This window comes from Terrapene carolina, unplaced genomic scaffold, assembly GCF_002925995.2.
Source record: "Terrapene carolina triunguis isolate 2854851 unplaced genomic scaffold, T_m_triunguis-2.0 Scaffold112, whole genome shotgun sequence".
Taxonomy (NCBI): domain Eukaryota; kingdom Metazoa; phylum Chordata; order Testudines; family Emydidae; genus Terrapene; species Terrapene triunguis.
This window is the reverse complement of record NW_020664463.1, coordinates 17,653,424-17,675,607: the sequence shown is the minus strand read 5'-3', so window position 1 is coordinate 17,675,607 and position 22,184 is coordinate 17,653,424. Positions and strand designations below refer to the sequence as shown.

The 22,184-nt window shown below is 40.1% G+C and overlaps 1 protein-coding gene across 3 annotated transcripts in view; it reads right to left on the bottom strand.

Moving 5' to 3' along the window:
- Positions 1-22,184, bottom strand: part of CCDC91 (coiled-coil domain containing 91) — a 337,470-nt gene that overhangs the window by 78,335 nt on the left and 236,951 nt on the right. For all 3 annotated transcript variants that reach the window (XM_029911685.1, XM_024198662.2, XM_024198666.2), the window contains one exon: positions 20,491-20,667. In XM_029911685.1, coding sequence (XP_029767545.1) covers positions 20,491-20,667 — 177 coding nt within the window. The remainder of the gene's footprint in view (positions 1-20,490; positions 20,668-22,184) is intronic.

Here is a 22,184-nt window from a genome sequence, read left to right as displayed (position 1 = left end):
CTGAGAAATTTGTTATTTTAAAATATAAACCTGAGGAGCAAACCAATTAGTTTTTCAGACTGAAAAGTGATGGATTATTTTCTGTTACTTCTCTTGCCATTCCTACTCTGATCATGAAGTCAGAACATTCATGGCATCCATTCAAGACAGATTCAATATGCATTGTGCAACTTGCATGCACAAGCAAAAATAATCTAGAAGTAAAGAACACATTTGTCACTTCTATCAGAAAAGAATCACGAATAGGTAACTAATTATTTTTTCAGATGAAGTTATCCATGGTTTCTGGACTCATGTCACAATGGATGTATTCACCTGGCTCTCAAATCAATTTAGGATTGCCTTGCAATTAGGCTTCATTTGTAGCTACAGACACAACACTTCAGCATGCCATCTACTAAGGGAAACTGACTCGGAGGATCCTAAGATCATTGACAGTTTCCCTTTTTGGCTGGCTCTATGTATAAAGAGCTAGATTCAAAGGCAAACTAACTATATTCTGTGTTTATAGTTTCAGCAAGTGCAGAAGTTCTTTACACACAGAGTTGGCTGAAAGGGAAACTGACTAGAATCACACCATTCTAGTCGTTTTCCCTTTGCAGCCAACTCACTGGAGCACTGTTTCAGTTACTGTGGCTGGCAGGACCAAATATAAGTGCAATCTTAAATTACTGTGATGGCTGCATTAATACCTCCAAGCAGCAGAGACTCTGGGAGAGACAAGCAGAGAAAGGCTGAGAGAGAACTGTGAGGGCAGAAACAGTGGTGGTCCTAATGGTGATTCACACAATATTTTCCACTGAGTGATGATAAATGCAACAGTTTAAACTTACTAACTACAACATAAAATCATTACACAAGGGCTATACTCTACCCTTGAACTTGGCTATATTTTACCCTGAACATGGGAGGTCCACAGTAAACAGAGGCCTCTTATTTTGAAGACTAATTAAAAATGTAATTCAGCCTTCATCACAAAATGAGTTTGACACACCTGCAGTAACGAGTAATTTGTAGTAGACTTTTTTATAACCTCATACAAATGTAATGATAACGAAACGTGCCAGATTGCGTGTGTTGGAGACAGAAGTTCTCTATTTAGCCACAAAACAGGCACAGTGTCACAGCAGTAGTGACAATATCCCCAAACTATCTTGCCAGTGTCTCTCAACCCTGCTCTGGAAGGATCACCTAAAGGGATGACCGGGCAATTCAGATATCTCTGATTTTCTTCTTTTAAGTATTGTAATTGGATTTAAGTATTGGAGAGATCTCTCGTCTGAATCCTCTCTCCACTGTAAAATCTCTGATACCATTCAAGGTAGAAAAATACTCATGGCTGATATATTCAGAAAGCCATTCAAATAGGTCCCAATATAGAAAACCATTTAAAGCACATGCTTAACTTCATCCCTACTGAGGAAAGCACTGAGACACGTGCTTAAATCCCATCTTGACTTGAATGGGCTTTAAACGTGTTTAAATGCCTCCCTGCATCAGGGCGATGGGACAATAACGGGAAACCACCAGTTCTGAAAGTGATACACTACGACTCTTAAGTCAATTTGCTAAACTCACGTTGTATTTTAATCGAAAGACTAGAAAACCACTGAAGAGCCTAAAGTTAGTTATTGTTTCACCACTCCTATTTTTTGTAATATAGAGTAAACATGCTATTGCAGCTAAACTGTTTATGAGAAACAAAAATCTGAAGCAAACCACCATTTGCCTGTGGGTTATAAGCCACAACATAACTTGACTGCATACGAGAAATAAATATAACTTTATCTCTTTATGAGATACGTGGCCATTATCTCATTACAAACTGACTAAACAATAGATCTTTCCTGCAGAAAAATAAATCTATTTTGAAATGGTATGGGTGATATACTGGAATGATCCATCTATATCCCAAAAGTACTGAAAAACTAAGTTATTCAAAGTTAAGAAAAACTCCAGCCTTCTTCTGGAAATCATTCAAGATGTAAATATTTTTTCCCTTTTCACAATCGTACAGAATTATGTTTCTAAAATTAGAATCAAATAATGCCAGAGGGAACACCACTAAATGGTGTGCTGAATATTGTCAGGCAAAAAAGAAAAAATCCCACACACTTTATTGTAGTACTTAAAATGTATTCATTTAAAGCATACTGGTTATTCATATATGAATGAAGACAAAAGAATCAATATAAGGAGAGATAATTTAGTTCTAGAGCTTTTTGTGAGCTCTGTTCATGGCCACCTCTAAACATTTGCTTGCTTTGTTTGACTACAAATTTAAGCAAGTGTTTTGTAATGCTATTAACATTTTTCAACTATACAGTGATCTTTTCTTTAAGAACAGTATCTCACACTTCCCACCTACTTACAAAGTCTCAAAGCCCTAAAATTCCAACTGTCCTGCAGGAAATATTTTTAAGGGAACTCAGTGCTATTAAATGGAGTTCACCCTGTTGGACAGGTGGAATTTTAAGACTCCAGGAGCACAAAATATTAGATAGAATTAAATCATACTGCATCCTCAAGTATAGTGGGACTAGCACACCTCCATAATGTAAAATATTGATGAAGCAAAAAATTGTGTCTTCTTGGGCCAAATCCTGATTCTATTAAACGTCAATGGGAGTTTTCCCATGGATTTCAATAGGATATTCTTTTCCCCTCTCCTGTAAGCAAATTAGTTACTTCTCAAACATCACCAAGTAACCTTTGCAAAATGATGCCATTTTTATTATCTACATAGCAGAAGTAACAGAAAAACTCCATAATCACAAATTCACAATGCCCATCTCCACAATCTTCTCAGTTCTGGAGCCTAGCAAATATGAACATCTTAGTTGTGAAGGATGATTACTATTTTATTCTATTTTAATTTAGTTTACCAGGGAGCAAACCCTGAGACAAAGGTCTCTTTGACTAGGGAGCCCTGGCAAGACTAACCACAGATGTAGCAGAAAGTTACACATTATAGAAATATGCTGCTCACATAACTATATTCACATGCCAATTTAATTTGTGAAAAGACCAAAATACCATGTTTTGCATTATAATGGAAAGAAAGCTGATCAAACTCCATAATAAATTCTTTAAAACAGAACACAGATGTGGCACGGCAGCATTGTCTTGAAGATGCAAAAAACGCTGCATTGATCAATTGTTTGCAAACACTAAAGGATGTACAGAAGACTCCATTCGAGAATGAACTTAAGTATCTTGGTGCCATGTTATTGCATACTTTAAAAAGCAAGCTAGACAAGTAAAGGATGAAGTCATAGACCAATGAAATTCAACCATGTTTCTATAGAGTTCACACACATTAACACAAAAAACTGAGAACTATATTTATGAAAAGCTGTTTTTGTAAAATTATGATCACAACAGAAAAAAAAGGAGGGTGAGGAACTGTTTTGCATTGTCACTGAAAAAAACCATTAAGAACTGCATTAATTTTCTTTACCTTGTCTAAGAAAGAATAAATGTTGGCAAAGTTAAGTGGTATAATATCCCACTTATATGGGGAGGATTTAAGGACATAACTCAATTAATGCCATAGCATAGACGTGCTGGAGTTTTACTCTGCATTATCAAGACTTTTGAACACTGCTCAATTTTTCCCCCCCAAAGGGCTGCTGCTAAAACAAACATTATTTCCTAGCTTTGTATATTCATATCTGATTTGCCCCAACAAAACAAAAAATTACAAATTATTTTCCACTGTTCATTTCCATGCTTTTAAAGGCTTTAATTTCCTTATTTTTAATATTTATTTCCCCTCTCTAATTCTCTATGGTACAGTTACATAGAAGCAACCATACCGTCAAGTAAAAGTTTTTTGTAAATTTCCATGCGTAGGTGTGTCTTTAAATGGGGCCCGCTAGTAGCTCTTCAATTCCAAAGGATCCTCAGCTGTCCTAGCACCTCCTGAAATGTAAGTCTTAGGAAGTCAGAAGTATATCTGGCCCCTCTGCCTCACCTTAAAATGTACAGCTTAGGTTTTCTACAGAGACCCTGGAGCCCACTGGCTCACAATGTTCTCAGCCCTCAAAGGCTGCTGGTTCCTCCAAGAGACTTCTACCTTGTAGAGTTACAGGTCTTTCATTCATCATAAGTTTATCTTTGCCCCTAAACAGACTTCAAATAATGTGCACAATGGACTACACAAACTCTAATAAAACACAAAATGCTATGCTAAATGATGATAAAACCAGCTTTGTACATGTGGTTTTTTAGCTTTTTTTAAATAGCCTTTGCCATAGATTTTAACACTATGAAAGTTTACATTTTTTTTTTAAGGTAGAGGACCCTGAGTAAAAATTTTCAAAGTTTAATTTGTAAGCATCCATAACTTATACTTGTTTTGTTAACTGCCTTCCAGTTATCCAATGAAAGTACTTGTGTACACTGAAAGTAATAATATAAACATTCTCCTTCACAGAATTATAAAGGGAACTAATATAGGGCTCCTAATGGAACTCTAGCTAGAACCTTAACTATGATGGAGTTCATTATCCAAGGTAATATTTAATGACATGAAAACAGCATGACCCTTCATGCTCTGCCATGACTCTAATGTCACAGTGTGGTCATCTAGCCATCACGTGTGATACCTTGGCACACTTATGTGTACCTTGGCTTACAGGCAGCACTTTGATTCTTAGCTGGGTTTCATTCAGAGAGTCCCATTTACCAGATTTATGGTCCTGTTTTAGAGTTTTTCTTTCTTATCAGAGGACCAACTGTATCAGGTACTTTCCAAAGAACTGTCCTGAAAACATGGCCCTAACTGCTCAAAACTTTGAATTTATAGTTTTCAATTAAACTTAAAGAATCTCACCTCTAAATTTAGAGTTCAGAGACACTCCAAACAAGGGATACCAGAACACACTCATTTTTCTAACCAGTATTAGGCTGCAGAAGACTGTCATTAGCAGTTTGGAGAGAGATATAACTGATTTCATCTGGGTAGTCCATATGCTCATCATTTGCACTGGAAAAGGTGGGTCTTCTAGTAGCCTAAGCTAGGCTGTCAGGAGATAGTTTTGCTGTACTGTCAGAGTTGAGAGATGTAGCCTGTTTCATCTCTCCAGTCATTCTTCAGCAAACTGCAAGGGGTCAGAGGTTCTCCAAAGACACCTATGCCAGAGTAACAGGCTTCAATGAGACAGCTTGCACTGCTAGTGAGGTCCTGCTTGATGGAAGTGACATGCCAGGTAACAGGGGCAGGAAAAGAATCAAACAGTGGATGGACATTGGGAGTTGAGGCCTTTATATAAGAGAATTACAATGCTTCCTGAAAATAAGGTTCACTTTGAGGTGCCAACAGTAAGGAAGTAACGCTACCTCTCTCTGGAGTTTACCACCTACCATACTCCTGAACTGACAGCAGGTGGTGGGGTGCACAAGTAGGCCATCATCCAATAAGGCAGCAGCATCTCCCATCACTACCCTGCCAGAAGCACTACTGTGTGTATATATATATATCTGTAGCTGTTCTCCAAAAATTGAGGCCTAAGATGGACCCCAGAGCAAATATGAACTACTCTGAGATAATATGTAGGCCAGGGGTCATCAACCTTTCAGAAGTGGTGTGCCGACTCTTCATTTATTCACTCTAATTTAAGGTTTCGCGTGCCAGTAATACATTTTAACGTTTTTAGAAGGTCTCTTTCTATAAGTCTATAATATATACCTAAACTATTGTATGTAAAGTAAATAAGGTTTTAAAATGTTTAAGAAGCTTCATTTAAAATTAAATTAAAATGCAGAGTCCCCCGGACCGGTGGCCAGGACCCGGGCAGTGTGAGTGCCACTGAAAATCAGCTGATGTAGGCCATACATGTCAGCAAATATACAATCCAACCCCCTCCCTACTTTTCTACTCTTGTATCATATGTGCACTCCTGCTCCTTTTATGCCTATAATGATGCTAACTTCTATTCCTTCTTTATCCCACAAGCATCTTCATGCTTTCTTCCATATTGCCCATTCTGCATGTAACATTGTCCTTTGACTACTCATGAAAACACTACCCTCTCTTCAAGACCAACTTCAGCCACAATTAATTATCACAATAAATTACCAATTGATAATGGTTTGGATGAAGACTAGAAGGGACTTGTGATATTAAGGTGTTTATATCCTAGTGTATAAAAATCAATCAATCAAACTTTAGCTGCATGTATGTCTTATGTCAGTGCATGCTCTTATCTTCCCTCCTGTCTCCCTCTTTAACTCCTTGCTAATGTTTGTTATACCCTCTATTAGACTTAGTCCTAAATTAGATTGTGAGCTCACTGCTGTAAGAACTGTCCCCTCGTCTGTGTCTAGTTAAACAGGGACCTGGTTCTGTTGATGCCCCAGGTGCTGCTGTAATAATAAAAAAAAATTATTATTTGAGAAAACTGACAAGGCAAACAAAGTCTGAGGAAAAAACGAGCCACACGTTGCATCTGAGAAGAGCAACTTCTCCTTACAGTCATCATCAGGGACATCAGTTGAGGGGAAAAAAAGACTCAGCCATGAACAGAAGGTAGCCCTGTTTATAGGAAGGGCTACTGAAAACTTCTGACCATTATGATCTCAGCAAAAACACTCACCCGACATCATTTAAAAGGCTAAGATGATAAACTAAGAGAAAAATAATACGTTAAACCCTGATTGACAAACCCCACTCCAGTGAAGCATTAAGCCATTTTCAAACAAAAATAAGGAGAATTCTGGATAAGTAAATTACAAACGAATACACACACACACACACACACACACGGAGGACAGAAGGCAAAACATACAATACTTTATGTACTGGAACATTCTGGCTAATAATCTAAAAAGAAAACCATAAACCATACCATACTTTGCAGCTTCATAGGAAAATTCTTTGTTTCCCTGAAAGGATCAGGTGGCAATAGTAAATTTTATGTAAAAAGAAAAAAAGAAAAAAAAAAAAAAAAAAAAGCAACCCGACTGTAATGTTTGTTCAGAAAAAGTAATCCTCAAATTATAATGTCTGTGGTGGTAAACTACTACAAAGTGCTTCCAAGATCAGACGTGGTTAAAGCCTGTATGCAATGGAATACTACTTTTCCATAACTTTGCCAGTACAGCAAAAATAAACTTATCTAGTGACAGGCATCTCTTCTGACCAAGTGTCAGTAAGATCAGCACTTTTCTTTCTTACGCACTCATCATTCATAGAACATCAGATAAATGCAATATGCCCATCAGCGTACTTACGGACTCCTAAGACTCACTTGTTAATCATATGCAATATAAGGTTTCTGGAAAAAAAGTTAATCTTAATATTTTTCAAATATGTCCTGTTTCTTTCCTACTTTTTTCTTTGTATTTTCCTACTGATATTCCAAGCTTTCTGTACAGTAAATCTCTAGTGCTATATAACACTTCCCCGCACCCACACCCCTCCATACACACCAAATATTACAAGTTTATTTATTATCTACATAGCTAAAGGCCAAATTAATCACTTAAAATAATCTAAGAATCACTCCTCCACTACTACATTTTATATGACAACTTAGATCAAATTTTTAAATCTGGTTGGCAAAAGTTCAGCACCCAAAATTATATTTAGGTACCTGAGTAGGGATAGTTATCTATTCATCAAGTTACTTGGTACCTACATATAGATTTAGGTACCTAACTCTTAGCAACTAAGTTTGGAAGTGTGATTATGCCATCAATATTTATCTTTAATTATTTATTTATCAGCATTTCTATGGTGTTCATCATCAACTTATCTGAACACCTAAAATAAATGAATAATTTAGGGCAGAATTCCTAGATTCCAAGGCCAAAAAGTACCATTGTGATCATCTAGCCTGACTCCTGTATAATACAGCCCATAGAATTTCTTCAAAATAATTTCTACAGTGTATATTTTAGAAAAATATCCAGTCTTGATTTAAAAATTGCCAGTGAAGAAGAATCCACCAGAACCCTTGATAAATTGTTCCACTGGTTAATTACCATCACTGTTCAAAATTTACACCTTATTGCCAGTCTGAATTTGTCTAGCTTCAACTTCCAGCCACTGGATCATGTTATACCTTTCTCTACTAGACTGAGGATCCCATTATCAAATATTTGTTCCCCATGCAGGTACTTATAGGCTGAATCAAGTCACCCCTTATACTTAAGGCAGGTTTTCTACTCTTTTGTTCACTCTCTTGGCTCTTCTCTAACCCATCTCCAATTTATCAGCATCCTTTCTGAACTGTGGGCACCAGAACTGGACACAATATTCCACAGGGATTGCACCAGCGCCAAATATAATACAAAAATCACCTTTCTACTCCTACTCAAGATTCCCTTCTTCTCTTCATGTCATTTGCTTCCTTGATTCCTTTTGTTCTCAACATCTTGATTCTATGCTAAATGAATGCTCAGATCTTTCCTCTTTTTGCCATCCTTTTTGCTATTAGTTTAATGTCCTCCTGATTACTCTGGCCAGTCTGTCCCAGAAGAGATTTGTCCCCTTCCTACTGAGGTGTAGGCCATCCAAATTCTACTACCCTCTTTCCCCATAGAAGGTGGACCAATGTTCCACAAAACCCTAGCCCCTTACTTAGCCATCAGTTGACTTCCAGAAGCTTCTGCCTTTCCTTTGCTCACAGGACAGGAAGGATCTCAGAGAAGATTGCTTGGACATTCCTCTTCTGCATGCTTCGAGTTCCCTGAAGTAATCTATTACCTGTGAAATCTCCAACAATGTAGTGTCATTAGTGTCAATATGAATCCCCTGCAAGGACTGTTTTTTCCTTGGATGGCTGGAGAACTCTATGTGCAAGCTTGCTTTTCTTACAGGTTGGACTGAGCTGCCATCCATGGATGTGTCCTGTACATCTCTCTGTTCACTTGAACCAGCTGGATCTTTAGAAGTATCTTCCACAATTTCAGAGTTGAAGACCTGGTATCAATGGGAAAATTCTAGCTGTGTGGAATTTCTCCTGGTCCTCTTCTCTCTGGTGGCCACAGCCTACCCAACCTCATCTGTCTTCAGCCTTGAAGAATGCCAGTGTGATTTCTTGCCTTTGGTGGTTATGAACTGCTAGATCTCTTCTCTGACTTCCTGTCTCTCTGTTTCCTTGGTGGTCAGCTCCTTTCTTCTTTCAACCTGGGGTACTGGTGTTCCCTTAACCTGTCAAAGAACTCCTCAGCTTCTTGATTCTCAGCAGCCTCTCTACTTGTACCTCCAGTCCAAGAATCTTTTTACTCCATCAAAGTCACCACCTTGCACTTCATGCACAGGAAGTCCCTTCTAGTTTCACACAGGACAGAAAACATGATACATCTGTTGCAGTCACCTCCACTGTTTCAACACTGGCTGAATCTGGAAGGAAAGCCTCTCACACCCTCTCCAAACTTGAGTTTACCTAGCAAGTGACTTTTTATACCAAGTCTCCCTGCTAAACTCAGCTCAGCTCCAGCCCTCCCCACCAGAGAGCAATTAACCACCCAGAGACTTCTAATGGCAGGGCTGATCAAAGCTCTAATGAGTCACAACCTCATAGTCTTTACCAAGGCACCAACAACAGACCTGTCTTAGCTGCTTACTCAGGGGCACATGTACACAGAGAGCAAGCAGTCAAAGAAACAACCAAAGATGGCCCAAACACACCACTCACCGAGTCCCACTATCTCTAAGCACAGAGTCTGCAGTTATGATCTCCAAAACTCTCCTATTAGTGATCTCTGCATGCAGCTATTTTGAAGTTGTAGGTCAACTTATACTTAGTTATTTCTCGCACCAAACTCCCATTGACCTCCATGAGAATTTGACTAGAAGAAGGAGTAGAAAATAAAAAGTGTAACCACCTCAGGATTTGGCCTGCAATTATAATAAGAAAAGCATGGTAATAGTGGAGTTTTGTTTCCATCCAGTGCAAATCTCTCTGACAGATAATTATCAAAGAGTTCACAAAAAGTCTACCAAGAACACCAGATGAAGGGCCCAGTTCTGTGTCCTTAGAAACCTATAGTAAAAGTCCAACTGATATGATGGAGAGTATATTTGTCCCCTCATCTGGGATACAGTTCAAAAGCCTATGCCATTTAATCTGCTTTTCCTCTCTTTATGCTTCTTCCTTTTTTGAGCAGCAAGAACCAATGGATTGGAAAAAGATAAGAAAGAAGAAAGAAGGCTGGGCAGCTTATTCACCGGAAAATAATATGTTGCCTCTGCATACACACTGCTGTTGTAAGCTCTAGATCTATCTAGAAGACAGTATCTATTGCAGCCATGTCCAAATTTCCTCCAGGCTCTGAACATTTGTTGTAAAACTATATTTAGGTCAAAGCCCTCAGTTAATTTTTATGTTTTTTTTAAAATACAATCCAAGAATCATGAACAAAACAAAACAAACAATGGAGGAAGGCAGTGAGTGTGGATCTGTAGAGGCAGTGTACTTTGACAACTTCAATTTCAAGTGAGTAATTTTTCCTTCTCCATTGGGAATCATCTCTGCAGCGGCCCAATCCTGGAAGGCAGAATGGCAGTAACAAACCTTAGATGAGGACTCAGGAATAGTTAAAGATTAAAAATACAGTGGAGGAACCAGTTTGGAGTACTTCAGGTCCAGACAGGATGTAACTAAAGACTGCAGTGTAATAAACGCTGGATGGATTTGTAAGACATCCTCTATTAGTTGACGTTTCAGTCAAAGTGGGCTAAAGTTTAAAGCCAGTAGAAAGTGGAGATGTCCCTTGAAGAGTGAGTTCTTCTCAAGCACTTTATGAAGTGAGTAGTGGTCTATCACTGACATCCCATTTTGCTAGGAAACGCTGCCAAAAGCCAGAACTACTTGTCTGGATCCATATGATTGTGGACTTGAACAATAAGACACCACAATGATGCAGGCCCATCATAAAACAATGCTATATACTTTACTATTTTTTTCAAAAAAGCTTAAAATTAACTAAAGAGTGACTACTGAAAACCTACTGCATCTAACAAATACTGTGGAGAAGGGTATAAAAAGATGCGATGATGGTTCAAAAAACTGCTGCCTGCACCAAAATGAAAGGAAGTGAGAGCAGACTTCCATGGTTTTACAGTGTGAAATTCATACCAAATGAGAAGATCTGAGAGAGAGTGAGTGCACTTGGACCCAATAGTTGCTGATTTCGTAATGCTTTTGGGAACTATGGTGCCAACGAATGAACTCCCAAGAGTGGGGGGCTGTGCAGAAGCAATTCTCGATGGAGAACTATCTGCTAGAGTAGTTATTTTTGGCAATAAAAAAAGAAAAGAGCGACACCCACACATTTTCCTCTCCCTCATATTAGCTTCCTTAATCTCCTATAGAGACCTACTGATCCTGAGCAATAAAGAAAATGGGAAGAGATGGGTGAAATTGAGCTATTTTAAATCTAGGGATCAGAAAAGGCCACTGTGTTTGTAATAAACAAGACTGGAAATTTGATTAATAAATCCATAATAATTTTTGGACAAACTTTTAATTTATTGTGTTTTAAACCTTATCCACATGTAGGGCAATGAGGAAAAATATGACAAGACTAATATTACCATTCAGTTGAGACATTTACAGCAGACTTAAACAACAAAAAGGAAAAAAAAGTACTCTTTTAATTCATGTTTAGTTCCTTATGCATTTCACTATATAGCCTTCATTCATTTATATTGGATGCAGTGTTGGGGAGGAGAGTAGAGGTCCTTCCAGAGATTCAGTCCAAAATTGATTCAGGCTTGCCAAGTCTATTGAAAGAAGCACTCCCTCAAGCACAAGTATAAATACCAATTTAAAAAACAAAACAAAAAACATTTAGCAGCAGGGAGGTAGCCACTCATTTTCCAGGACTAAGTACTGTATGTCCTAGCCATTTAGTTTTACCTTGTGAGCAACAATATCACACTGGTATTCATAAACTGATGAAATACTTTCAAGCACAGGGAGTACCATCTTAAGAATTTCTAATTAATCAAGTTGTTTCAACCATTAAGACATTTACTGGTTTGCCAATAAAATTACATGGGACTTTCCAAAATAATAAATTATAAATCATAGTTCTGCAAGGAGCTACACTACATGAATGCTCAATAATCTGAACATATTCAGTTGTCTTGATTGCTCAGAGGTTTACTGGGGAGAGACTACAGAGAAGTTCACATTTTTTCCATAAGTTATTTGGCTAAACGTGTTCCAAAATATATTTTCTTCGTATATCTCAGTATATCTCACTTGTGGCTTGGCTGAGTGAAGTACTGCAGCCTCAATTTTCCTGAAATACTTTCCCAGTGCTATGATCTTTGCATTTTGGTCCTTTTGCTCATGTCCAAGAGGAAGCAGATTTTATGTTGGTTCTTTTAGTTATTTGCAGACATCAAAACTCTCTTCTCGTCCCTAAATTATCTGCTGTGAGGAATATAGTTGTGGCAGATTTGGGTTCTTTCCCTTAATATTCAGGGTAAACTACTGTGAATCATCCACAATGCAGTATCACAAATTTGACCTTAAAATTTTAGAAAATGATAGGAGGAGATACTTTGCCTTCAGCTCTCTGGGAGGCCTACAAAACTCAAACTGTAACGTAGACCTGACTTTCCAGGGCTTCAACTTTAATTTTATTTCTATTAATTTCTTCACTACTGTCTTTTATTGGTGTAAGAAAAATTTTGCTCAATTGTTTCATCTATTTCTCTTATGTTTTCCAAGTCTTAATATCTGAAGTTTCTATGTCCACCTTGCTTGTAATTAGGTTTGCAAATTTGTAAATTCATGGCATTACTTTGCTTATATTACCAACTACGCTGCTAAAAGACTGTCACACCCTCCGTACTTTATCTAAAATATTTTAGATAGCCTCATCCTATGTCCCCATATTTTTTTTTGGTCTTCCAAAGTTTCAAGGATAGCGGAGCAGGTAGACCTCTGATAGACACAGAGGGATACTCCCCATCTTCTTCCTGGCTTGGGGAGAAAACCTCCCCACAGCTTCATTACACCATTGAATTCTGTGGTGAGAGCTCCCCCTCCAGTTTCAATCCATTTTAACGACCATAGGCTCCATAACATCCCAATTGCTTTTATATTAAAAAATGTAATTTTGAATCAAATTGCAGTGGGATAGTTTTCCTGTTCCTTTAGGCATTCTTTTCTGTATTGAACCCTACTAGAAATATAGTAAACCCTGTTTGCATGGAAGTTGCCAGTGTAAGATGCATACAGTGTACCAAAAATAGAACAAAAATACTGGAGTTATGCCAGCATACATCTAGCCTACTGAGCATATGACTTCCTCACCCATAATGACTTTTCAGTGTGTAGTACAAAGACCATGAGGCCACTGTGCAAACACTACAGTATCTCTGTAATCAAGACTCTACTTATTTTAGAAAGTAGAGCGTCTTCTTCCCATACTGCATTCCAAAAATAAAAAGAATACAGAGAAACTCTCTCCTGAATAAAACAGGTCTCTTTTATAAATTTGATTATCCACCTGGATAACACATGTTTGAAAACTGAAAATCTCAGGATACTTTACTAAAAGGAAACAAACAGTCTCTTGGACTTACTAATACCTTACATCCTCTTGAGATACTGTTACAGAAAAAGCCTGACATTCCCTTGGTGATGTAATATATCTCATTTATCCCTGTCAGACTTATGAGGCCTCAAGGTACAGTATCTCCAGTTTAATATAAAAATCTCAGTTGCCCAAGTGAATATGTTCATGAAAACAAAGCGAGTGTTGATAATGTTTTAATGGTACCCCCCTCCCCAGAAAGGTCCTTTATCATGCTGAAACCAGGTTACATTTTAATAGTTGACTTAATTGTGGAGAACTTTTACTTTAATTTACTATTTTTTATTTGGACACCAAATGATGCTGGTCACCCCAACCAGCTTCCGAGACTGTTGTCAGAGCTATTAGCTGACAAGAATACATAAATAAAAAAAACGCCATGTAAACTGAGAAGCAGACTCTGATTTCAACTACAGACTCTTCACCTCTCTCGAGGTCTGAAACATGGAGAATAACAATTTAATATGAGTGAGTTGTGTTAAATAAATTTGCTTTTATTCAATGGGTGTTTAATTTGCGTAAAATTATTTAAAAACCCACACAAAACTTTCTTTATGAATCTACAAAAAGATTACATTACTAATGGATCATTTGATGGTGTTGCCTGGGATAGCAGGGGACTGGTCTTGATGAAGTCCCGGCCAGTCCTATGTCCCTTTCTGTCATTACCATTTATGTACACTTTTGTTTTCTTTTAGGTAACCTGCGTAGAAACTAACGTGAGAATTCATACTAGATGATGCAGCATAAGAACATAAGAATGATCATACTGGGTCAGATTAATGGTCCATTTAGACCAGCATCCTGTCCTCCGACAGGATCTGGTTTCCAGATGCTTCAGAGGGAATAAACAGAACAGAGCCATTATTGAATGATCCATCCTGTTGTCCAGCCCCACTTTCTGGAAGTCTGAGGTTTACAGACACCCAGTGCATGGGGTCAGCTGCCTGACCATCCTGGCTAATAGACATTGATGGACCCATCCTCCACAAATTTACCTAATTCGTTTTTGAACCCAGTTATATTTTGGCCTCCACAACATACCATGGCAATAAGTTCCACAGGTTGACTCTGCTTGTGGGAAGAAGTACTTCTTTATGTTTGTTTTAAACTTGCTGCCTATTAATTTCATTGGGTGAACCCTCATTCTTGTGTTACATGAAGGGGTAAACAACATTTCACTATTCACTTTCCCCACACCATTTGCGGTTTTACAGACCTCTATGATATCCCACCTTCGTCATGTCTTTTCTAAACTGAACAATCCCAGTCTTTTAAATCAGTCCTAACATGGAAGCTGTTCCATACACCTAATAATTTTTGTTGCCTTTTTCTGTACTTTTTATTCCCAATTCTAATATATCTTTTTTTAAATGTGGCCACCAGAACTGCATACAATATTCAAGTTTGGGCGTACCATGGATTTATATAATGACATTTTGATATTTTCTGTTGTATTATATATCCCCTTTCTAATGGTGTCTAACGTTAGCTTTTTTGACTGCCAATGGATATTGAGTAGATTTCTTTCAGAGAACTATCCACAATGACTCCAAGATCTCTTTCTTGAGTGGTAACAGCTAATTTAGACCCCATCATTTTGTATCTATAGTTGGGATTATGTTTTCCAATGTGCATTACTTTGCACTTATCAGCATTGAATTTCATCTGCCATTCTGTTGCCAATTCACCCCATTTTGTGAGATCCCTTTGTAACTCTTCACAGTCAGCTTTGGACATAACTATCTTGAGTTGACGTTGTAGCTGAGTTTAGTTTTAGGATATGAGAGAGACAAGGTAGGTGGGTGACGTAATATTTTTTATTGAACCTACTGCTGCTGGTGGAAGGGACAAGCTTTCGAGCTAGACAGAGCTCTTCTTTAAGTGAAAATTAGCAGTTTGAATAAATACAGTAACTGACTGACTTTATTTTAGGTTTTCTATGAATTCTTTGAACTTTTGCAATTTCCTCTGAATTCTCTGAATACAATACTTCAAACACTTTAAATATAACAACTTTTTGATTTCCTATGTAATAAACTATTTAATCTTCAGTTCCCCATTCAAAACAAAGACAGACAGATACAAGGATCCAGGGCCTTGGTATATTTTTTCCTGAAACCAATAGTACAACCTTACCAACATAGTTGTACTCTGAAGACTTGAGGTTTATACCCATACTGGATGATCCTCACCACTCAAATTTTACTTCATTAGATTTTCTGGAATTTTACAGATACACCTCTACCTCGATATAATGCTGTCCTCAGGAGCCAAAAAATCTTACCGTGTTATAGGTGAAACCACGTTATATCGAACTTGCTTTGATCTGCCGGAGTGCACAGCCCCGCCCCCCCGGAGCGCTGCTTTACCGCATTTTATCCGAATTCATGTTATATCGGGTCGCGTTATATCAGGGTAGAGGTGTACTGCATAGAGCTACTCCCCCTCATATACAATCTAATACATCTTTCTTATATAGTTTCTACTCCAGTACTACAATATCCCATTGATTTTTGGAGCATTCAAACATGTTTCAGAAATGTCTTATGACAAGGTTCTTTTCCTTTGCCAGACATTCTAGTTAATCTATTTTTGCTTCTAAGCATTTCACATTTGTATATATCTTCTCAGCTTTTAACTTGTCTGGCACTGACTGAAGTTCTTTTTCTTGGTCCTTGGCAGTTTTAAGATAAAACTGAATTCCTGTTTTTCCACTGTTAATCCTGTGTCTACACCCAACTGCACAATCTCCTTGGTCTTCATGGCTAGTTGTGGATTTTTCTGGGTTTTTGCTTCTATTGTCTTGCTCTGGGTTAACTTTATGACACCAAAATTTGTTTCAGCCATCCTCTACTTCTAGGTGGATTTTTATCCCATGGGAAGTTTGGGAGATTTACAAATGTCTTCAGCTTCTTGTGTTGTTTTCAGTCATCACTGCTAGGGTCATGCTTCCACGCCATAGAGCAGGGGTCTCAAACTCAAATGACCATGAGGGCCACATGAGGACTAGTACATTGGCCCGAGGGCCGCATTACTGACATCTTCCCCCCCCCTCACCGCCGCCCTCGGCCCTGCCCCCACTCCACCCCTTCCATGAGGCCCCGCCTCTGCCCCGCCTCTTCCCACCCCTTCCCTGCCCCCATTCCAACCCCTTCCCCGAAATCCCCACCCCAGCTCTGCCCCCTCCCTGCCCCTGATGGGGGCTCAGGGCAGGGAGTTGGGGTGCAAGGAGTGTGGGGTGCGGCAGGGGGCTCAGGGCAGTGGGTTGGGGTGCAAGAGGAGTGCAGGGTGTGGCAGGGGGTTCGGGGTGCGGCAGGGGGTCGGGGTGCAGGGTACAGGCAGGGGGTCGGGGTGCAGGAGGGGTATGGCTTGGGGCTCAGGGTAGTGGGTTGGGATGCAGGAGGGGTGCGGGGTGGTCGGGGTGCAGGGTATGGCAGGGGGTCGGGGTGCAAGAGGGGTGCAGCAGGGGGTTCAGGGCAGTGGGTCGGGGTGCAAGAGGAGTACGGGGTGTGGCAGGGGGTTCAGGGCAGGGGGTCGGGGTGCAAGAGGAGTACGGGGTGTGGCGGGGGTTCAGGGCAGAGGGTTGGGGTGCAGCAGGGGACTCAGGGCAGGGGGTTCGGCTGCAGGAGGGGTTCGGGGGGCACGGCAGGCTCCCTGCCTGCCTGTCTGCCCTGCCCCCGCAAGAGGGTGGAACATGGGGAAGGGGGGGCGGAGGGGCTGTGTGTTTCTGTTGCTTGAGGCACCTCCTCCAGCAGCTCCCATTGTCCACGGTTCCCCGTTCCCGGTCAATGGGAGCTGCTGGGGGCGCTGCCTAAAGAAACAGCCACACACAGCCCCTCTGCCCCCGCTTCCCCACGTTCCAGCCTCTTGCGGGGGCAGGGCAGACAGGCAGGCAGGGAGCCTGCCCTGCCCCCGGTGCACGTCCGGCCGCCACTCTGGTAAACACTAGGGGAGGGCGGGGGGGCTGTGAGGGGCTCGCGGGCTGCAGAAAATCACCCTGCGGGCTGCATGCAGCCCGCGGGCCGCGTGTTTGAGACCCCTGCCATACAGTCTCATTGCTACTCACCTTAAATACAGGAGATGTCTATAGTGGCTCTTTTTCTTCTATTTTTGCAGACTATTGTGCTAGAGCAGAAATGCTCCACCTCCTTAAATGACATGCTTCATTTCTCTTCCTTGTAGTTTGCAGTTTGGACCATTTATTCATATTAAATTACAACACAAAAATCTCTATGGCTATATGTATCTAGGTTTTTTATATTGCATTTACCACCAGGATATTTGAACACCTTCCAAATTTATGAAAAAGTGTACTCAAATATATTTGTATTTCCCAACAGATAGGTTATGTTATTTCTTTCCCTTGCTGTTAATTTCAGAAAGCTAAGCAAAAGAAGTAAGTTTGTCAGTGATATTCATGCTGATTTTTCCTAGTATTGAGTTCTAGATATATGTGCCAGTCACAGAGAAAGTTCTGTCTCCTCCACTTACAAGTCTCACTCTTGAGGCGGACAGTTCCATTGTTCCAAAGGAAGGTAGCTCCTGGCAGAAGTCAACATCACACCAAGTGAGGTAGAATCTAAGGTAACTTAGATGAATCTTTGGTAGGCTTTGAAGAGAAGGACTAAAACTTTGAATTTGACCCAGTATTAATTAGGAATGAAAAGAGGCAGAGTGCTTTGGTACTGTACTCTGAGCAGCCTGTAACCAAATAGAGGTGATGTTTTTTGTTTATTTTATCAAGCTCAGCAGTTTATTTCCAGGATACAAAGCATAATAATAAAAACAAGCCTGGAGGTGATGACCCCGAACCAATGAAGACGGATGCACGTGAAGCAACATTCAACATAAATATTCTCTCTGTATTGAAAAGATTTAAGGATGCCCTTACTTTATAACAGAGTGTAAACAATTAAATCATATGCCAGTTGTCATCATTTCTTTATCTAGGTCAGGGGCGGGCAAACTTTTTGGCGTGAGGGCCACATCGGGTTTCCAAAATTGAATGGAGGGCCGGTTAGGGAAGGCTGTACCTCCCCAAACAGCCAGGTGTGGCCCGGCCCCCGACCCCTATCCGACCCCCGCTGCTTCTCGCCCCCTGACAGCTCCCCCGGGACGCCTACCCCATACATCACCGCCTGCTCCCTGTCCCCTGTCCATCCTCAGACCCTCCCCCAATGCCCCCCACCAGCCCATCCAACCTCCCTCTCCTTCCTGACTGCCCCCCCAGGACCCCTGCCCCCATTCAACCACTAATGTTCCCCACCCTCTGACCCCCCCCATTCACACCCCCACCCCCTGACCACCACCCCAAACTCCCCCGCCCTCTTACCGCGCTGCCTGGAGCGCTGCCCAGAGCACTGGGTCAGGCCGCGCCTCTGCAGCTCCGCTGCCCGGCCACCCAGAGCATTGCGCCAGCGGCACAGTGAGCTGAGGCTGCAGGGGAGGGGGAGCAACGGGGCAGGGGGCTAGCCTCCCGGGCCAGGAGCTCAGGGGCCGGGCCGGATGTAGTTTGCCCTCTGATCTAGGTGCTCACAGATTGTTTATATGTTTTACTATCTTTGAAAGGACTTAAGTGTGGTTATCCTTTGTAAACAGCAATTGCAAGAAAATAAAATTTAGCTTGTATCTGCCGAAAAAATAAAGCATAATGATGGAATAATTTGAATGTCAAATACGGTTCTGCTTCCAAAGCCTGTACTCAGACACATAATGTTAGCAGACTAATTGCCTGTCCTAGTAGGTAATCTGCAAGATGTGCCAGATCTACCACTTGACTTTCAGTTGACCAATATGATAAACTAAAGCTCCATCTAACATCTACTGATTATAAACTGTCAATTTATGTGTGACACACCCAGATTAGTTCAGCAGGAAAAATGTTTTCGTTTGACTTCCAGAATTTTATTATAGTGATATCTTATTTACTAGTGTTGTTTATGCAAACACATACAAATTATGTACATATACTACAGGAATCACTTTATTTACCAGTTTATTTAATAACATAGCACATAATTTTGCACAACTTTAGGGCAGGAAATGAAGAAGAATACGGTATTTAGTTAAACTGAAAGAGGAGAATGTATGTAGGGAAAATGCAGCCTGTTTCTTAACATATGTTCTGTAGACTTGCTGTGACTTGCTAAGTATGTCTATCACACTTTAAAAGCTAATGTTTTTGTTTTTGCTTATGTAGGGTTTACAAAATCATGGTAAAAAGTTAGAAATTCAACATCTGAATTAAATTCATTTTGCTCAAAGTTATTCTTTGGACATTTTGGACCAATATTAAAATAGGATGCCAAAAATCCAGTATATTTCTTGGCTGCTTACTGAAAAAAAGAGGTTGTTATAATGGACGAGACAACATGGTTTTTGGAAGAATGTATAACCATTATTGCAACATATTTAATTTGTAGTTGCTATTATCTCCTTTAAAGCATGGTTAGGAAAGACTCTGTTTCAACTTGTATAAGTAACGCACACTCAACCCTCATCGGAGCATTAATATTACTTAAGAATTTCTCTAGAAAAGTTTCACTATTCACTGTTTTTTTCATCCATCCAATCTCCATTGCTTTCTCTGTCTTCATTCTATATGGTATCTTAGAATAATTGGTGTATAAATAACGAGACACTGGAATTCTAACCCATTGTAAAAGAAAGAAATTTGATGTTGAATTTTAAGTATAAATAAAAGATACTTCATGTCCTGAGAATACAAAAGACAGACATATTTATGGTAATTAATATGCTGTTAAAATGCCTAGAACCCTTTACATGTTTTGATAAAAACTTAATGTTTACATTTTTAAAGGATCTAACTAAACATTATGTAGTCATTCAGAAGAGTTTAAACATGGCTTTTGAAACAATAAAGAACACAAACAGCTCTATGAAAAGGTAAAATGTACTTACTTGACTGGTTTTTCTTTGCTCTTGCACAGCCTCCTGCAGAGCCTGAGCAATCTTTTCTTTGTCTTTGACACATTCGGCCTGCCATATTTCTTTTTCTTTTGCATGAATTTTCTCCATGTTTCTCCTTTCCTCTTCGACTGCTTTTAAAATGGCCTCTTGCATTACTTCTTTTTCAATCTTTGAAACAAAGCAAAAGTGAATGACAAAAAATACTGAATGCCTGAATCGTTAGAATCACTTCATTTAGAAGGATTGGCAGGCTTACGTGATATAAGAACAACAGATATTTTCACTTCTATATCACTAGTGCATATCTGGACCCAGGATGGTAATGCCCCCCAAAATATTACCATGGCTATTTGTTAGTTAATAAAAAAATGAGTTGCTGATTAGAGAACTTTGGTAGCAGTGTCCGTTCAGCCTGCACATGCGCTGCTCCCGTGCTCTGCCATGAAGCTAGCCAGCGTGCACGGGTGAACCCTCCTCAGTTCCTTCTCTACCACAGAGTCAATGACAAGAAACTCAGAAATAGAGGGGAGGAGGATGGGGAGGAGCATCTCGAAGAACCATCATTACTGCACAAGGTGAGCAACTTCCTCTTCTTTGAGTAGTGTCCCTATAGGTGTTCCGCTGTAGGTGACTCCTGAGCAGTGCTCCCCACCGGAGGTTGGGGCTTCGGAGTTGAGTCTGTCATAGATGATAGTACTGAAACTGTCATCTATGGTAGAGTTCCCCAGGATGGCATAGTGTTCTGTGAAGGTATGAGCAGATGCCCAGGTAGCTGCTCTGTAGATTTCTGATATAGGAATACCATTGGAGAAGGCGACTGCCGAGAAGACCCATCTCATAGAATGAGTGCATATTGAAGATGGGAGTGTTGTGCTGTGAATTGGGTAACGTAGTTTGATACGGTTAGATACCCATTTGGAGAGTCTTTGAGCTGAAATTAATGTGCCTTTTAACCTATCTGCAATGGAGAGTCTCAGAGGTTTTCTAAAAATTCTTGTCCTGTCCTCACGTCGAGTGTATGGAGGATGGCTTCCCTATTATCCTGATGAAGTTTGAGATAAACGGTCGGAAGGTGAACGATTTGGTTCATGTGAAATGTGAAAGTCACCTTGGGAGTGAACTTCAGATGTAGTCTAAGCGTGACTTTGTCAGGAAAAAACACTGTGAAGGGGGAATGCTCTGTCAGAGCCGCTATCTCCTCTTTCCTTCTTGCAGAGGTGATGGCGATCAGGAATGCAGTTCTCATGGAAAGGTGAGTTAAAGAACAAGAGGCCATAGGTTCAAATGGCAATCTGGTCAGTACTTTTAACACTAGGTTGAGATCCCATTGTGGGGGTAGGATGCCTGGGTTGAGGAAACACATTCACTATGCCTTGAGAAACCTCTTTGTAGTCGGGTGAGAAAAATTGAGTACCCTTCTATCTGCTGGTAGAAGGTCACAACTGCTGCTAAGTGTACTTTCAGCAAGTAAATAGAGAGTCCCGATTTCTTGAGAGTCAACAGATAATCTAGGATTACAGGTAGAGGGGCTATATCTAGGGTGACACCTTAGGGCTGGCACCAGATTCAAAATCTAGTCTCCGTCTGGTAGGTGGGTACAACAGGTAGCTACTTTTCTACTATGTAGTAACACTTTCTGAACGTCCTCAGATCTGCAGTATTCTCAAGTTGCGATGGAGAGTGCA